The sequence below is a fragment of the Podarcis muralis genome, chromosome 1 (genome assembly GCF_964188315.1).
Source record: "Podarcis muralis chromosome 1, rPodMur119.hap1.1, whole genome shotgun sequence".
Taxonomy (NCBI): domain Eukaryota; kingdom Metazoa; phylum Chordata; class Lepidosauria; order Squamata; family Lacertidae; genus Podarcis; species Podarcis muralis.
The window spans coordinates 132,421,797-132,439,332 of NC_135655.1; the positions used below are offsets into that span (position 1 = coordinate 132,421,797).

General features: G+C 43.6%; 1 protein-coding gene across 1 annotated transcript in view; it reads right to left on the reverse strand.

Annotated features, from left to right (window-relative positions):
* Positions 1 to 6,442: 6,442 nt before the first annotated feature.
* SLX9 (SLX9 ribosome biogenesis factor) overlaps positions 6,443 to 17,536 on the reverse strand; it is a 33,864-nt gene continuing 22,770 nt past the window's right edge. Inside the window, exons 4-6 of the mRNA XM_028703649.2 lie at positions 15,257 to 15,410; positions 10,443 to 10,508; positions 6,443 to 6,885 (exon numbers count right to left, since the gene is read on the reverse strand). Of these exons, the coding sequence (XP_028559482.2) occupies positions 6,759 to 6,885; positions 10,443 to 10,508; positions 15,257 to 15,410 (347 nt within the window). The 3' untranslated portion in view covers positions 6,443 to 6,758. The remainder of the gene's footprint in view (positions 6,886 to 10,442; positions 10,509 to 15,256; positions 15,411 to 17,536) is intronic.

Below are 17,536 nucleotides of genomic sequence, written 5' to 3' on the forward strand. Positions count from 1 at the left end.
AACAGGGAGAAGAGGAAAATAATATGAATAAGAGAGAGAAATCCTATATGTATATTGAATACCAAGCCCTCTACCACAATGATATGTTGAGCCTTATTCCACATACAGAAGAGTGAATCCTCCCATCTCTCACCTGGGAGCTTCCCCCTCTTAGGTCAGCCCCACACCTGAAGAAACCTCTCCGACCCGCCTCTCAGGCAGGTCCCTTCCTCTTCTATCCATCACCTCTCTGTATGCAGCTTCATTTAACCCAAATATCAATCTTCAAAGAGCAAAACATACATGTAAAGAGAATGAAGAGAGAGCTATCAAGGGTTTAAAATCAGAGAAAAAGCAAGATAATAATATAATAATAATAATAATAATAATAATAATAATAATAATAATAATAATAATTTATTATTTATACCCCGCCCATGTGGCTGGGTTTCCCCAGCCACTCTGGGCAGCTTCCATCTGAATATTAAAAACAGTACAGCATCAAACATTAAAAACTTCCCTAAATAGGGCTGCCTTCAGATGACTTTTAAAAGTAAAATAGTTGTTTATTGCTTTGACATCTGCTGGGAGGGCGTTCCACAGGGCAGGCGCCACTACCGAGAAGGCCCTCTGCCTGGTTCCCTGTAACCTTACTTCTCGCAGTGAGGGAACCGCCAGAAGGCCCTCAGTGCTGGATCTCAGTGTCCGGGCTGAATGATGGGGGTGGAGACGCTCCTTCAGGTATACAGGACCGAGGCCGTTTAGGGCTTTAAAGGTCAGCACCAACACTTTGAATTGTGCTCGGAAACGTACTGGGAGCCAATGCAGATCTCTCAGAACCGGTGTTATGTGGTCCCGGCGGCCACTCCCAGTCACCAGTCTAGCTGCCGCATTCTGGATTAATTGCAGTTTCCGGGTCACCTTCAAAGGTAGCCCCACGTAGAGCGCGTTGCAGTAGTCCAAGCGGGAGATAACCAGAGCATGCACCACTCTGGCAAGACAGTTCACGGGCAGGTAGGGTCTTAGCCTGCGTACCAGGTGGAGCTGGTAGACAGCTGCCCTGGACACAGAATTAACCTGTGCCTCCATGGACAGCTGTGAGTCCAAAATGACTCCCAGGCTGCACACCTGGTCCTTCAGGGGCACAGTTACCCCATTCAGGACCAGGGAATCCCCCACACCCGCCCGTCCCCTGTCCCCCAAAAACAGTACTTCTGTCTTGTCAGGATTCAGCCTCAACCTCAAGATAAGAAGGAGGGGAAAAAAGAGAGTCTTCTGATTCTCTGTCTGCCAATTATGTATGTAACAATTATTCAAAATATTTAGAGTATGCACTCTAGGATAATTTCCAGCTGTATTGCTGTCCAGCTTTTTCTCATTCTTCTAGATGGCCTTTTCTCAACGTTCCCTTCTAGGCATCTCAAATTCACCCTTTTCCATGCAAAAAGTCCAAAAGAGCTCTTCAATTATTATCATCTTCAGGTGTCAAAATGGTCTTTCTCTGTTTCGCGGTGATGGGTGTCTCCTCTAGAATTCCAACATATCTTAATAATACAACAGCCAGTACTTATTTGCCTGTTACATCTTCAGTAAATCATATTTCATCCTTGTTTCCAGTCAGTTATGATTCGTTCTAGTTAAGAAAAAAGTTCTTTCCCCCACTTTCCCCCAGTAGATGAGAGGCTTTTTCTGCTTGGATATTCATTTCACTCTCTACTCTCTGTAGTCATAATAATTTGGTCATAATTTCATTCATCTCTTCTGATGTTACATCAGCTTCCTTTGCTTGTTTTCAAACCTTTAGACCACTGTAAAGCTGTCTCCCATTTGCCACCTGATGTTTCTTTGTGTTTAGGTAAAAGTAATTCCAAGTCTTCTTCTGCAGTTTCTCTACATTTTTTCATCTGCTTTATATGTAGACATTCCACACAATTCATCTCTTAGCTCGGCTAGCTGTTCTTTGAACAGTCATTGTAAAAGATCAAGAATCAGTTAAGCATTCCATATTGCCATGATTGACTGGCTCTCTCCACTTTCCAGAACGTATGACATAGATAAAATTCAGCTTTCGCTCTCAGTCAACTCAGCACAAACAGAGATGGAGAATTGCAAACAACATAAAGTAAAGGTTATAAGCAACCTCAGAGCTATTAAACGTTTTTCAAGGTAATCAATCAATTTAAGCTTTTTGATACATCTTCCAGGCTGTTATGTAATGTTCTTTTTATCACCCAATTATGCAATTATGCAGCGTGCAGGCTGAAGATTTTTCCTAGCTCTAGACAGTTCCCCAACCCCACAGGTTTGTTCCCCTGGTGTGATGATGAATGCCTTCTGAGCATGTGAGCATTTACCCTTTGTCCTCTCTTAAATCACAATTAAATGGCAATCAAGATATCTTGATAACCTCTCGTCACTGCATAATTATTTCTGCTGGCAAGAGCACCAGCAATCAATGTCCAGTCTGCCATTTCCTACCCAGAAGTTGCCTGTCTACTGTTGTCCATGAGATGTAAGCTCCAAGCTGGATTACAGCAGTGCACTCTGTAGGACTCGCCTGAGGTCCATCCAGAAACTGCAGATGGTGCAAAATGTGGCTGCTCATTGGGGCAGGGTATCGCCAACACATTACCCTGCTGTTGAAAGAATTGCATTAACTATGTCCAATGTGCTGGCTTTGGGGTATAAAGCCCTAAACAGTCAAGACCAAGACACCTGAAAGATTGTGTCATCCTTTATATACCCAGCTGATGGTCTTTTGCAGATACCATCTCATCAGGAGGGCTGCTGCTGCATACCATAATAGTCTTGCACTTTATCACAAAAACCCTAATGGTGTGGGGTTGGTTTTCAGTGTGTCCATGCCATGATGCCTTGGCAACATGACAACAGGCCTTTTCTGCAGTGGCTCCCCATTTGTGGGGTGCTCTCCCACAAGAGGCTCTCCTAGCACCTTCATTACATATTACATATCATAGTTGAACTGCCCTGGGATCATTGGATGAAGGATGATGATGATGATGTCAGTTTGCTCAGAAAAGAGGGGACTGGGAACAGCTGTTCTACTCTGTTTAGTTTGTACCTGACCAGCAAGGGCTCAGCATGGGCCACTTGACTCTAGATACACATAATCTCTGAATCTTATGAAGGAGATACTTGCTCCGGAGAGGAAGACACCTGGTGTTATGTTTTGAGCCAGAGCCTCATGAGTGCAGAGGAAAAGGCAGGCTTCAGTGGCAGCCTGGACAGCTCCATGCAGCGCTCAGCTAGAAGACTTGATAAGAGCAGAGCCCAAAACATTCTTTTTCAGCAGCTGCCGCTCTGCCTCAGCAACTAGCTCCGCCTTTGTGGAAGGAGCCCACCTGCTTTCCCAGGCATTGCTGTTGATGGAGCAGGCGAGAGGGTGGCTCTGCTAGGGCTGCTGAGCTGGGGTCCTCAGGGGGCAGTGTGGCAGGCATGCGCTGGAGAGGGACAGGCATGACACACTCCTCTTGTGCAAGTGCTTCTGGGTTGGGATCTACGTCTGGGGCTGGCCCTGAGGACAATCTTTACTTCCAATCTGACATACACAAAAACCAAGTCATTCGTTTAAAATAATATTTGCCAGGGTGCTTAAATAAGATTGCATGCTATGACTTTAAACATCACCATTAACACCAACAAAATCTTAACAAGGGGGGTGGTAAGACTGTGTGTTGATGGCATTTCCTTAGGGTTATAGCATTCAGTTTTATTCCCTGAGCCACCTTTTAACATTGTTGCTCAACCAAGCCACTGAAAAGAACAATAGGGCTGTCTAAATGTAGAATTTGTAGGTACTGAAAGAAGGGGATTGTTTCAGTAACAATCCACCGGTAACTCCTTATTAGACCGTTCTAATTAGACCGTTCCCCAGTAAATTTCTGATCTCAGACTTTGGGCTTTCCAGATTTGTATGTTTCCCAAGAACTGCTTTTCTTCCCATTCTTTGTTATAATAAATTGCTGTGCAAGGTGAGACACCAAGGCTTAATTTACATTTATAAATACCCCATGCCCTAACATCTCCTGTGGTCTAATACCAAAGGATATATTTATGGTGTGGATAGATCCTGTTCCTCCAATCTAGTCACTTTGTCTAGAGTGAACCATGTCATTGAATGTCTTAACATACCAGCCTGATAATATATTGTCAAACATGGGAATGAGGTGCCTCCATTCTCTTTCCCCCCCAATAGTGCTCTGGCTTTAATTTTTGCATTGTTTTGGCATTATAACTTACTCATTTATTATTTCAGTTACAGATAGGTAGCCGTGTTGGTCTGCCATAGTCAAAACAAAAAAAATTCCTTCCAGTAGCATCTTAAAGACCAACTAAGTTAGTTCTTGGTATGAGCTTTTGTGTGCATGCACACTTCTTCAGATCTGAAGAAGTGTGCATGCACACGAAAGCTCATACCAAGAACTAACTTAGTTGGTCTTTAAGGTGCTACTGGAAGGAATTTTTTTTGTTTCATTTATTATATTTGTTTTAAAACGTTTTAAACAGTTTTAAAATGTTTTAAGTATTATTTTATTAAAATGCATTTTTATCACAGAGATGTTTGCTGCTCTTTTATGAGAGACAGGATATTAATTATATGAATAAATGAATAATTTTATTCTTGCCCTATTTGCTTTTGGTAACAATACCTCCTGCTGCAAAGAATTCCAAAAGGCAGATTTATCCCTTATGTTTAATTTTCCCTTTTATTGTCACAGGTCCTATTTTTAATTTTTAATCCAATGAATTGCCCTTCCGCAGTATCTCAAACATTTGTTACTCCTTGAGGAAGTGAGACCTTTAGCCAGATTCTTTGCTTCACCATTCTGATTTACCTGGCTTTGCAAATTGGCTGACATCTTAAGGCAGGGACAGCCAATCTGGTGCCTTGCAGACGTTGTTGGACTCCAACTCCCATCAGCCCCATCCAGGCTGGCCAATGGTCAAGGAAGATAGGAGCTAGAGTTCTCAACATCTGGAGGGCCACATGTACACCCTTGATTTAAGGAAAGGTGAACCAAAGCAGATATTGAGCCATTTGGCTTTCCTTTCTTGACATAGTCTACAGATTTCATTTTCAAGAAGCCAAGTCATACATGTGCTATTTACTCAAATACAAGTGACATGTTGGCATGGTGAGGTTTTATGATTCTGATTTCGATTTCAATTATGATTACTGAATTTGGATGATGTACCCTACGTATAATTTTCCAAGGTACTACACACCTGTGGTTTGTTTTGTGTTAAGAATTTATTATATGCTTTACAGTTTGTTTTGTGTTCAGATAAGAATGATTATTTGTTTGACAATATACTGTAGCCAAAACTAGTAGTATATCTGAATAACTAATAATAATAATAAAACCAAGTTTCATGGACTGGCACCCTAAGGGGTTAATGAAGATAGGACTGTACATTGTGCTCCCCCTTCATGTTCTTCCTCCCAGCCAAAGCAAACCTGGCTGCTCTGCCAAAAAGAAATCAAATCAAATCTGGTGGTGCTTTAGCTGAATGCTATGTCTGTGTGAAAAACTGATTTTTTTCCAGGACTTTGTCCTTGAGGAGGATGCCAACTTTGGCTTGCATTAAAAAATACCTGGGTGGATGAGCTTGCAGGAGTAAAGCTCCCCCGCCCAAGTTATTCTTTTACCATTAGCACTGGTTGGATGGTCAAGTGCCGCTGTACCACAACACACTCTCCAGTTTTGTTTCGGTTTTTTAAAAAAACTATTAAAGATTTCTTAGTTTACAAAAATGTGTACATTGTCTCTTTTTTCAAGTTGTGTTTCTACAGATCAGTTCCATTTGTTGTGAGACATTAGTGTTAGGTTAGGAAGGAAAGAGGGGGAAGAGGGGAAGGGTGAGTGGGGTGGGGTCGGGTGGCAAGGCTTCTATTCTTTTGTGTATGTGTGGGGTTTTGTGTCAGTGTCACTCGTGTGTGTTCTTACTATTCGCTTGTTGTATTTCCTTGGTGGTGAGAGGTTAGGGTGGCCTAGGGTGTGGTTGGTTGTCTTTGGTTGTCTGTAGTGAGATTTGGTTTTGTGTGTGAGTGTGTGGGTTTTGGGGTCAGGTTAGCCAGACTGATTTGTATACTGACAGAAGATTCTTTTTGTTGTCTTGTTGGAGTAGGTATGTGATAAATGGGAACCATACCAGGGTGAAGGCATCTCCTTCTATTTGTCACCATGTCAGTTTCACTCCTCATCATTTTTCATTTGAAAAATTAGGATGGTATTCCCTTTATTATTGCTATCTTACAACATCATACTACGGGGGGGAAATGTTTATTATGTAGAAAAACAAAACTTTACATCGTGCACCTGCCAAATCAGTATCAAAAACTAACAAGAACAGATATTTTTCGGTTGAATTGTTCGTGGAAACAGGATCAGACTTAATCTCTATTAAATATAATTTCAGGAGAATGATGCAAATGCTGCATAGATGAGAGGATGTTATACTTCATAGGAACTATGGAAAGAAAAGAGAAACAACATTTGGTGCGTGATATAGCACAGAGTGGGAATCGAGAACAATCCCCAAGAGCTTCTAGCAAAACAGCAGAGAGCTTTGCAGCTAGTACTGGCAATCATCAGTCTTGGCAGCCTTATTTCTGTTGGCGGAAAACAAGGTCACTGAATGTCATAATCCTGTGGACTCTTGCAAGTTATGCTGGCATACTGGGCATGTAAGGTCATCATGCAGTGTGTCTGCGAGAATCCAATCTCTTGTGCTCTCAAACAGCCCCAGCAATGATGTCAGAATGGCTTTCCCTCCCTCTCCAGCTGCAGTCTTTTGGAAAGATGCTCACCAAGGACCGTCAAAGGGCTAGCTTTGAACAAAGGATCCGATATAGTCTTGTGGAACTGTGCTACTTCCTGCATCCTAGAAAAAAGGGAGAAAATGCATCAGATGATAGGCTAGCATTACAAGAGGCAAGTTAAAAGTACAGTTGTACCTTGGATCCCAAAAGCCTTGCGAGTTGAACGTTTTGGCTCCCGAACGCCGTGGTTTGTGAACATTCTTTGGAACCCAAACATCCAACGCGGCTTCTGATTGGCTGCAGGGGCCTCCTGCAGCCAATTGGAAGCTGCGCCTTGGTTTCTGAATGTTTTGGAAGTCAAACGGACTTCCGGAACAGATTCCATTCGACGTCTGAGGTACCACTGTACTACCAGTCCTTGAGTGAAGTCACTCACTGTATTCAGGTGGGGCTAACCTAACCTGGCTCTGACTAAACTTCTAGCACACCCCGGGGAACAAAAAGGCATAAACTGGAGGGTGTCATCTAGGCACATCTGCTGTGTGAATTATGGGGGTCAGTGTAAGAGAGCTCACGAGGAAGAGTCATGTGGAAACAGCAGGACTCCCAACACCTGAAGATGCTCATATCCAAGTGTGTCTTCCATATTCCTTGAACGACTCAAACTTATTCTATGAGAATAGCATAACATACCTACTACAGTCTGAGTTCAATTAGACAGAGCCCTTTCCTTGCAGCTGTGCAGAGCATAGAACCAGGAGGTCACAAATAGGACCTTTCATCCTATTTCTTTGAATTACTTGATGAAAGTCTGTAAACCAGGGCTTCTAGGGCGGCTTGAGAAAAGTAACATAAAATCAGGAGTGTGTCATGTACACACCGGAGGTCTGTTTGTAAACCAAAACAGGTTGTAACCCAAGGCGCTCTTTTGCCAATGGGGCCTCCAAGAAAAATTTGTTCGTAATCCCCCCCCCCCAAAAAAGGGGGGGGTTTGTAATCCAAAAAAAAGTTTGCAAACCAGGACATGAACTTCCAGGTTTGACATGTTTGTTCGCAAACCAAGGTACCACTGTATCTGGCAATAGCATTCTTCACAGAGCAAAAGTGTAGCTATGTATTTAAAGGATTGCCCAAAATGTGCATTTGTTAATTTATAGGGAAATGAATATGGTCTTGGCTAGGGTCTTATCAGCTCTGGGCTCTGCAGTGTGCTTAGCTGCCTTATAAGCCAAGAAAAGCTTAACATTTTAAACTTTAAAAAAAGCGGGGGGAGAGAGGAAATATGGGGCCCTCTGAGCTACCGGTATGTCTCTGAGCAGAAGAGCTCTCTGGATTTATTTGAAACACAATCTTACCTCCAGTGCTCTCATTATAATATCTCGCTTGAATTTGCAAGAATCCAAGTTATATTAGCCAGGCACAATGGAGTTTAGCTGGCGTACAGTTGCTACATGTGTTTATGCAAACAACACTACTGGGCAGCTCTACTGAAGCTAAGGGCAGTTCTGTAATTCTGCAAGCCTCACAAGGAGTGTATGTGCTATCCAGCAGGAGTGTGCACTGAATTCAGACAAATCCTGAATCCAAGATGAAGTGTGGCACCTCAAAAAGGTTTGGGGCTTGTTGGAGGTGAAGTGGGAACTGGAACCCTTGAAGCACTTTGTGGGGCTTGGCAATTCAGATGTCAAAAAGCGACTGCAGACAAGCATATGCTGAAAGCAGAACTAAGCTTATCCTATAAGGAAAACACCAGGGTGGAATGCTGAGGGAAGGAAGAAGAAACACCCGCACTGGGAGAGTTACGTGAGAGATCGTTGTGACTAACAGGGCCAAGTTGTCATCAGAGGAACTGATTTTACCTGGAAAGTCCCCTTACCAAAAATGGTGGCCATATTTCACGGCAGTTTGCCAGTTTTCTTATCCGGTGATAAGGTAAGCTCTCTTATGTATGCAATTTTCAGAACATTTGTTCACAAAACATCAGGGGAGAAGAACATGATTGCTTTTTTCCTCATTCCAAAGAACCAAATTGGGGTCTGAACCAACTTTTGTGATTGGTACATACCCCTACTGATGCCCTGGCCTTTGGCTAGTGCAATAAAAGTTTATGAACATAGCCCTCGTCTTTGGGACCTGGAATGCCTTGTCTTTTTCAGTTAACATTTTAGTCTTTATTCCTCTTGCATGCATAACATTATCATTTCCCAAATTAGCTGCTTTGGATAAACAGGATGGTGTTGCGTCGGCGAGTACAATCATTTTCCTGACCTGTCGACTTTTCTCTGGCACAAACAGAACTAAGGTTACAGAACTCTGCCAGAAGAGGGAGGGGGGAGAAGAGAACAGGATATTGGCGCTGCCTTGGCTAAATTCTTAGGAAGTGCCCACCCCTATCCCCTGCAATCAGTGAACAAAAATACCCAAGAGGAACAAGGCAAATTGCCAAATTTTGCATTAGCAAAGCCCACTTATGCAGCAGAGCCCTTGGCCCCCGGCAAGTGAGTCATCAGATCAGTGAGACACAGACTGAGAACTTCCCAAGGACAAATGGACTTGCCCAAACCTCTTGCTTCTGCAAAAGCACAGCAGGAGGGACTCGCTCACTCCGACGTCTAAAGGCACGGAAGGTTCTGAAGAAGCAGATGACATGCCAACACCCAGCAAGAGACCATGGTGTCACTTCAGCTGCTGTTTTCAAAAGGGGAGCTATGATTTAGAGGCCCTGATCATCAGCAGAGAAGTTTAGCAGGAGCAATATGAAATTTTGCTCTGGTCAGACCTCACCTGGAGTACTGTGTCCAGTTCTGGGCACCACAGTTCAAGAAGGACACTGACAAACTGGAACGTGTCCAGAGGAGGGCAACCAAAATGGTCAAAGGCCTGGAAACGATGCCTTATGAGGAACGGCTAAGGGAGCTGGGCATGTTTAGCCTGGAGAAGAGGAGGTTAAGGGGTGATATGATAGCCATGTTCAAATATATAAAAGGATGTCACATAGAGGAGGGAGAAAGGTTGTTTTCTGCTGCTCCAGAGAAGCGGACACGGAGCAATGGATCCAAACTACAAGAAAGAAGATTCCACCTAAACATTAGGAAGAACTTCCTGACAGTAAGAGCTGTTCGACAGTGGAATTTGCTGCCAAGGAGTGTGGTGGAGTCTCCTTCTTTGGAGGTCTTTAAGCAGAGGCTTGACAACCATATGTCAGGAGTGCTCTGATGGTGTTTCCTGCTTGGCAGGGGGTTGGACTCGATGGCCCTTGTGGTCTCTTCCAACTCTATGATTCTATTCTATGAAGTGCCCTCTGTGGGGTTTAATTTTCACTTGCTTAGGATGGGAGGCCTTGGATGGGGGATGTGCAGTCGCCTATCTGGAGAAAGAAAGGGGGCGGGGAGAGCGAGAGCAATCCTACACATTTCGCCATGCATTGAAGGCACCAACATGGGATGCTGGGATGGTTAGGTGGCAGCGGAGTTCCTCGGAAATTATGGGATGGTGTCCATGCTGCTACTTCAGAGTTGGTTTCTGCTGCTGGTTGAGCAGAGGAGCATGACTTCAGGACACCATGGGGAAGAAGAGCCGCATCACTGGCCCTTATGGCATCTTCTTCTATTTTAAGGCAAGACAGGTTTTGACTTTGCTGCCCAGAAGGGCTTCTTGTGACTGTCCCACCATTACTCACAAGACTTGGCGTTTCTGGGTTGATTTCATCTGACAGAAGTTAGTCAGCAGCATCTTCTTTGCTGGGCTGAAGAAAACAAAAACTAAGTATTAATTGAGAACAGTATTGACACCAAAGACCTGCCAAAAACGTTGCAGTGTGCACTTCCAGCCACTCCAGGCCCCTTCCCGTCTCAAACCCCACCCCCCGCACTTACCTAGCATTCTGTGGCCACAGAGACCTTTGAGGTTTTACAAAGGACTTTTTGTCCTTCGACAAACTCTGAATTTGCTATTTCTCTCTCATAAACTACAGCAGCTAACAAAGTAGATGTTAAATTATTACAGCAAAACATTTTGGCTTCTGCCAAGGCTGCAGCAGCAGCAGCACCCTTTGATTCATGTCAGAGCAACAGAAGCCAAAATGATTCGCCCTGAGAATGTTGTGTCTTCTGCTTTGTTACTCACTGTTATAAATACATACTTTAGTGATTAACTGCATTCTTTCATGATCTAGCACAAACCTGTCAAAACTACTGTCTGATGATTTTAAAAATGTCTAGATTAAAATAGTGCTGAGATGAAATCCTCCACGGAGAACTTACAGCTCTAATATGTGGGAAAGAAAACTGGCATCTCCAAAATTGGGGGCACTGGAAGGAGGCTGCCATCGCCCCCCTCCCCCCGCAAGGTATGCTCTGGGATGGCTATGCAGCAAGAGCCTTCTGAAGAAGCCAGCACATCACCCAGGAGAAGACGGCCTACAATTGCTGAAGAGACAACAGAAAATCTGCAGCCCGGCAGCCCCTTGCTCCAAACCTTCAAAGCAAACTGCACTGTTCTCGTTACTTCTAGAAACATAAAACATCGGTTCCTAGTGAAGTAGTCCCAGGTGAAACCCATGTTATTCCTGAATAAGACTATATTAAGACTACTCTCTAAGCTTCTCGTTACAGATTTGAATCAATGTCTTATCAGACTTCAGGTTAACCCAAAGTTCTCTTTGAGATCAAATGCATGTGACCTGTAACTAGCCCAAGAAATAAGACTTATTCCCATATACAGATGTCTGTGCCACTTGTGGAAACTTGCCTCAAGTGCCTGTGATGTGCTGCTGGGATGCCCGCCTCCTCAATTTTATTTATTCATCATGAAAGGCATCCTTGTTTCATTACATGTTGCAGACTTCATTCATTATAAATCAGAATAAAACCTCAATTGAATGCACTTATCCCCAGCAGGGGATCACATTTCTGGAGAATCTGATCTTCTATGACTAAAAGCTGACAAATCATTGGGAGTATAATTCCTCATTTATGCAATAACTGTAATCCTCTAAAAATTTGTGCTGATTAAATAGCACATGCAACAGATTCAGACTGTGAACAACCAGAACAGCCCCTGCACAAAGGAGGAACTACAAAGTGGATTTACAACTGCAAAGTGGATTTACTACAAGAAGGTGCAGCAACCATTTTCTAGACTTTGAACTAACTAGTAGCTGCTTCTAAATAAAAGAATTCAATGTAGAATGTAAAACTTTTATTTGATCCTCTGGGCTTGGTTATGAACCTTAAACATCTTTCCCCACCCTTGCCCACATTAAAATGATTCTGACCATTTCATTCTGAAGTTCATTCCTTTTCATGACTGTTTAGCACAATCATTTCTGGAGCATCCTTGAGAAACTGAATAGGGTTTGTGTCAATCTGAAAGGGGGACGGGGAAGAGTCTCCATCTTTTGAAAAATAAAACCTGTAGTGTTCCTGTCATGCTCCTTGGTGCCGCCCCCCCCCCCCGACTAGTGGGTGAGGGACACAGAGAGCATTCTCAGCACACCCAGAGCAGGCAAGCCAAGAGCAGGCATGCGGCGTTGCCATCTGATTGGATTTTATTCTGATCCTGATCTGATTTGAGGATGTATTTAATTTAATTGATTGTCTGATTTTATGTTAATGTGTTATACATTTGATGTTAGCCGCTCTGAGCCTGGCTTCGGCTGGGGAGGGCGGGATATACAGTGGTGCCTCGCAAGACGAAAATAATCCGTTCCGCGAGTCTCTTCGTCTAGCGGTTTTTTCGTCTTGCGAAGCAACCCTATTAGTGGCTTAGCGGATTAGCGCTATTAGCGGTTTAGCGGCTATTAAAGGCTTAGCGGCTAAAAGGCTATTAGCGGCTTGGAAAAAAGGGGGGGCGAAAAAAATCGCAAGACTTGCAAGACGTTTTCGTCTTGCGAAGCAAGCCCATAGGGAAATTCGTCTTGCGAAGCAACTCAAAAACGGAAAACCCTTTCGTCTAGCGGGTTTTTCATCTTGCGAGGCATTCGTCTTGCGGGGCACCACTGTAAATAAAATTATTATTATTATTATTATTATTATTATTATTATTATTATTATGCGCAGCTGAAGACAGGTTGGTTAAAACTGCGCAAGTCAAGCTCCAAGCAAGGCCAAAAGCTTGAGAAATGTTTTTGCACCAGGTCTGCTTGGGTTGCCCAGTGCAAAAAGAGCTTTCCAGCTCCCCTGCCTTGCTTGGCGCTTGACTTGCACAGTTTTAACCAGCCTGCCTTCAGCTGCACATGGCTGGAATAACACACGTCAAATGCACAGGATTGCTGCCGTTCTTAAAGTCCCCACCACAGGGGCGAGGACTCTCCGGCTTAGGCGTCAACATGGCTTTCCAGCTTCACTATCTGACCCTGGGGACTCTCCCAAGGCCAGATTGCCCCCTCAGTCCCACACCCTCAGGCCACTCCTGCCTAGGGTTTCAGCTGCCTGGAATGTGTCTCTGAACTGCGACGGAAGCATTTCGCCTCCTGTGCAAAGCTGATGTTTTGCCTCTGGCCCCACCCCCACAGGCATGCGGCCCCTGCAAGGTTGACCAGCAGGGAATGTGGCCCTCAAGTTGAAAGAGGTCTCCTGCCCTGAGCCCATGTGGGGAGTGCTTAAGGTGTTGGGACTGTGACCCGAGGGACCAGGCTTTAAATCCCCTCTTGGCCAGGAACTCCCTGGGTGGCCTTAAGCCAGTTACTGTCGTGGGGAAGAAACATGTGTGGCACTTTGAGATCCTTGGAGAAAACAGCAAGATTTAAATGCAATAAATAAAAATAAATTACAATACCCTGGATCTACTGGCTTAACGCATCTGAACTGTTTCGAAGTTAGCCAACCGTAACACAATTCCCAGAGGAAATCCAACACAAACAGACAAAAAACAAGCAAGCTTTTTTTTGGTGTAAGTTGACATCTCAAAAATGAGTTATTTTAGGAAACCAGTTGCTAGGTTTTCTGAGAGACAGTCTTTGTTTATACATTTATCAAACAATAACTTTGAAGACAAGGTGCTGCTACATGTTTTTCTGTATTATGTTGATGTACATATTTTCTTGTTTTCTCATTCTTCTTTTTAAGTATTAACATATCATTTTTCTAATATTAAAATTGTAATGAAAAGTATAACAAATAACCAAAAATAAGAACCTATCCTATTCAAAGTAAGCTTTAATCAGGAAAGGGGAAATGAGAGGGGATATAAACAAAATAACTCAGACAGCTGTAAATTGTAAGCAACAATCCATTAGATTTGAAAGTATTCTGAAAATTGTTCCACTGGATATCAAGCTATCAAAAAACTTAAGTGAATTCACACAACCACTGAATAAGACCGCATTTCTGAAAATGTCAATACTAAAATGCCTTATTCTGTGGTAAATCAAAGGAAGAAAGATTTTCCCATGCTAACAGTGAAGGGAACTAGGACAGGGCAGCAGTCCTAAACATCTTTTCAAGCGGGGAAGTTCTGCTGAGCCCAGTGGGAAAGACTCCTCTATAGATATACACAGGATTGCTGGACAGAGTGTCTATTAAAGAGTCACAACAGCAAGAAAGCCACACAACTGAAGACTCCAGAAGGGCTAAATGCCTAAACCAAGTCTGACGACAAGACATTTTAGAGCAGGGCTGAGGAACCCATGTCATTCCAGATGTTGCCAGATTCCCACCATCCCTGATCATTGAGCAAGCTCTCGAAGGCTGATGGAGCACAACACCAGGAAGGGAAAAGCCTCTCGCACGCCAGTTCTAAAGCTTACAATAAAACCTGTTCTTAAGAAACATGCATCTGTGTCGAGAATTTAATTTTAGCCCCTATTTATGAGGTAAAAAGAATTAGGAACTGAGAGGTCAGTGGAACTCCTGTTCTGAGACAAGATCATGAGCATGTGAACTTTTAATGAAAATCTTGTGTGGATGTAGAGCAACTTCATTGTACCCACTTGCAAATATTTTCTAAGCATCGTGTTTACCTTCAGTGCTCAATTATTGAAAATCTTGGTCTTCACATACTTATCATCATAACTAATTTTCTTTTCTCCTTTACCTTCAAAGGTTTCCATGTCTTCCTAGGGCAGTTAACGTGACTATTCAAATAAGAGAAGATTCTCAAATGATGCAAGAAATCAACCACAAGGACTTTCAGTGGCAGCTAGTAAAAACTGGCTAGTAAATCCACCAGGATTTACTTTGCTATAGTACCTTCTTTTTCGAACGCCTTGGAACTCGTATGTTTTGGCTCCCGAATGCCACAAACCTGCAGCCAATCGGAAGCCGCGCCTTGGTTTTCGAACGGTTTCGGGAGTCAAACAATCTCCCAGAACGGATTAAGTTCAAGAACCAAGGTACCACTGTACCATGTTTCTATAACCCTAATGAATATAATAAATTAGATGGAGAATAACTTCATGCTTTTAGACCCTAATTTAAAAAGCAAGGGTTCCAATTTCAAAGTCTGTTTACCACCTCAGCTTACCTAAATTCCGTGTGCTGCACTTATACTTACGTTTTAGGATGTCTGCAGAACTTGCTGACAGCTACCAAGTCTGAGAGCTCAGGCAGAGCGTCCATCAGAGGATGCAGATCTCCAACTACTGGGGTAGCTTTTCGCTTTGCTTCCGCTTTTTGTTGTTGTTTTGCTAGCTTGATATTTTCTATTTCTGAAAAACAGGGGCAGGAGGGAGAAACAATTATTAAGCGAGTATCCAGGGGTCAGCAAACTTTTTCAGCAGGGTGCCGGCCCACTGTCCCTCAGACTTTGTGGGGGGCCGGACTATTTTTTTTTTTTGGGGGGGGGGGGGAATGAACGAATTCCTATGCCCCACAAATAACCCAGAGATGCATTTTAAATAAAAGCACACATTCTACTCAGGTAAAAACACGTTGATTCCCGGACTATCCGCAGGCCGGATTTAGAAGGCAATTGGGCCGCATCCGGCCCCTGGGCCTTAGTTTGCCTACCCATGGAGTATACTTTATACTAAGAAAGCCGACTTCATAAAGCTTAGGGAAGTGCTGGGTGAGATCCCATGGACAGTAATACTAAAAGGAAAGGGAGTTCAAGATGGCTGGGAGTTTGTTAAGAGGGAGATAGTAAAAGCACAACTTCAGGCAATACCAATGAGACGGAAACATGGAAGGTGCCTAAAGAAGCCAGGGTGGCTATCTAAAGAACTTTTAACTGAGTTAAGATTAAAAAAGGATGTGTACAAAAAATGGAAAAGGGGGGAAACCACCAAAGAGGAATTCAAACAAATAGCCAGCACGTGTAGACACAAAGTCAGAAAAGCTAAAGCACAAAATGAACTCAGGCTTGCTAGAGAGGTTAAAAGCAACAAAAAAGGCTTTTATGGGTATGTTCGTAGCAAAAGGAAGAACAAAGAAACCGTGGGGTCACTCAGAGGAGAAGATGGTGAAATGCAAACAGGGGACACAGAAAGGGCTGAACTCCTCAATGCCTTCTTTGCCTCAGTCTTCTCCGATAAAGAAAACAATGCCCGACCTGAAGAATTTGGAGCAAATGATTCAGCGGAGGAAACACAGCCCAGAATAACTAAGGAGATAGTACAAGAATACTTGGCTAGTCTAGATGTATTCAAGTCTCCAGGGCCAGATGAACTGCATCCAAGAGTATGAAAAGAACTGGCAGATGTGATTTCAGAACCACTGGCAGTCATCTTTGAGAATTCCTGGAGAACAGGCGAAGTCCCGGCAGACTGGAGGAGGGCAAATGTTGTCCCTATTTTCAAAAAGGGGAAAAGAGAGGACCCAAATAATTACCGCCTAGTCAGTCTGACATCAATACCAGGGAAGATTCTGGAGCAGATCATTAAGCAAACAGTCTGTGAGCACCTAGAAAGGAATGCTGTGATCACCAATAGTCAGCATGGATTTCTGAAAAATAAGTCATGTCAGACTAACCTGATCTCGTTTTTTGACAGAATTACAAGCCTGGTAGATGAAGGGAATGCAGTGGATGTAGTCTACCTTGATTTCAGCAAGGCATTTGACAAGGTGCCCCATGATATTCTTGTAAAGAAGCTGGTAAAATGCGGTCTTGACTATGCTACCACTCAGTGGATTTGTAACTGGCTGACTGACCGAACCCAAAGGGTGCTCATCAATGGTTCCTCTTCATCCTGGAGAAGAGTGACTAGTGGGGTGCCACAGGGTTCTGTCTTGGGCCCGGTCTTATTCAACATCTTTATCAACGACTTGGATGATGGACTCAAGGGCATCCTGATCAAATTTGCAGATGACACCAAACTGGGAGGGGTGGCTAACACCCCAGAGGACAGGATCACACTTCAAAACGACCTTGACAGATTAGAGAACTGGGCCAAAACAAACAAGATGAATTTTAACAGGGAGAAATGTAAAGTATTGCACTTGGGCAAAAAAAATGAGAGGCACAAATACAAGATGGGGGACACCTGGCTTGAGAGCAGTACATGTGAAAAGGATCTAGGAGTCTTGGTTGACCACAAACTTGACATGAGCCAACAGTGTGACGCGGCAGCTAAAAAAGCCAATGCAATTCTGGGCCTCATCAATAGGAGTATAGCATCTAGATCAAGGGAAGTAATAGTGCCACTGTATTCTGCTCTGGTCAGACCTCACCTGGAGTACTGTGTCCAGTTCTGGGCACCACAGTTCAAGAAGGACACTGACAAACTGGAACGTGTCCAGAGGAGGGCAACCAAAATGGTCAAAGGCCTGGAAATGATGCCTTATGAGGAACGGCTAAGGGAGCTGGGCATGTTTAGCCTGGAGAAGAGGAGGTTAA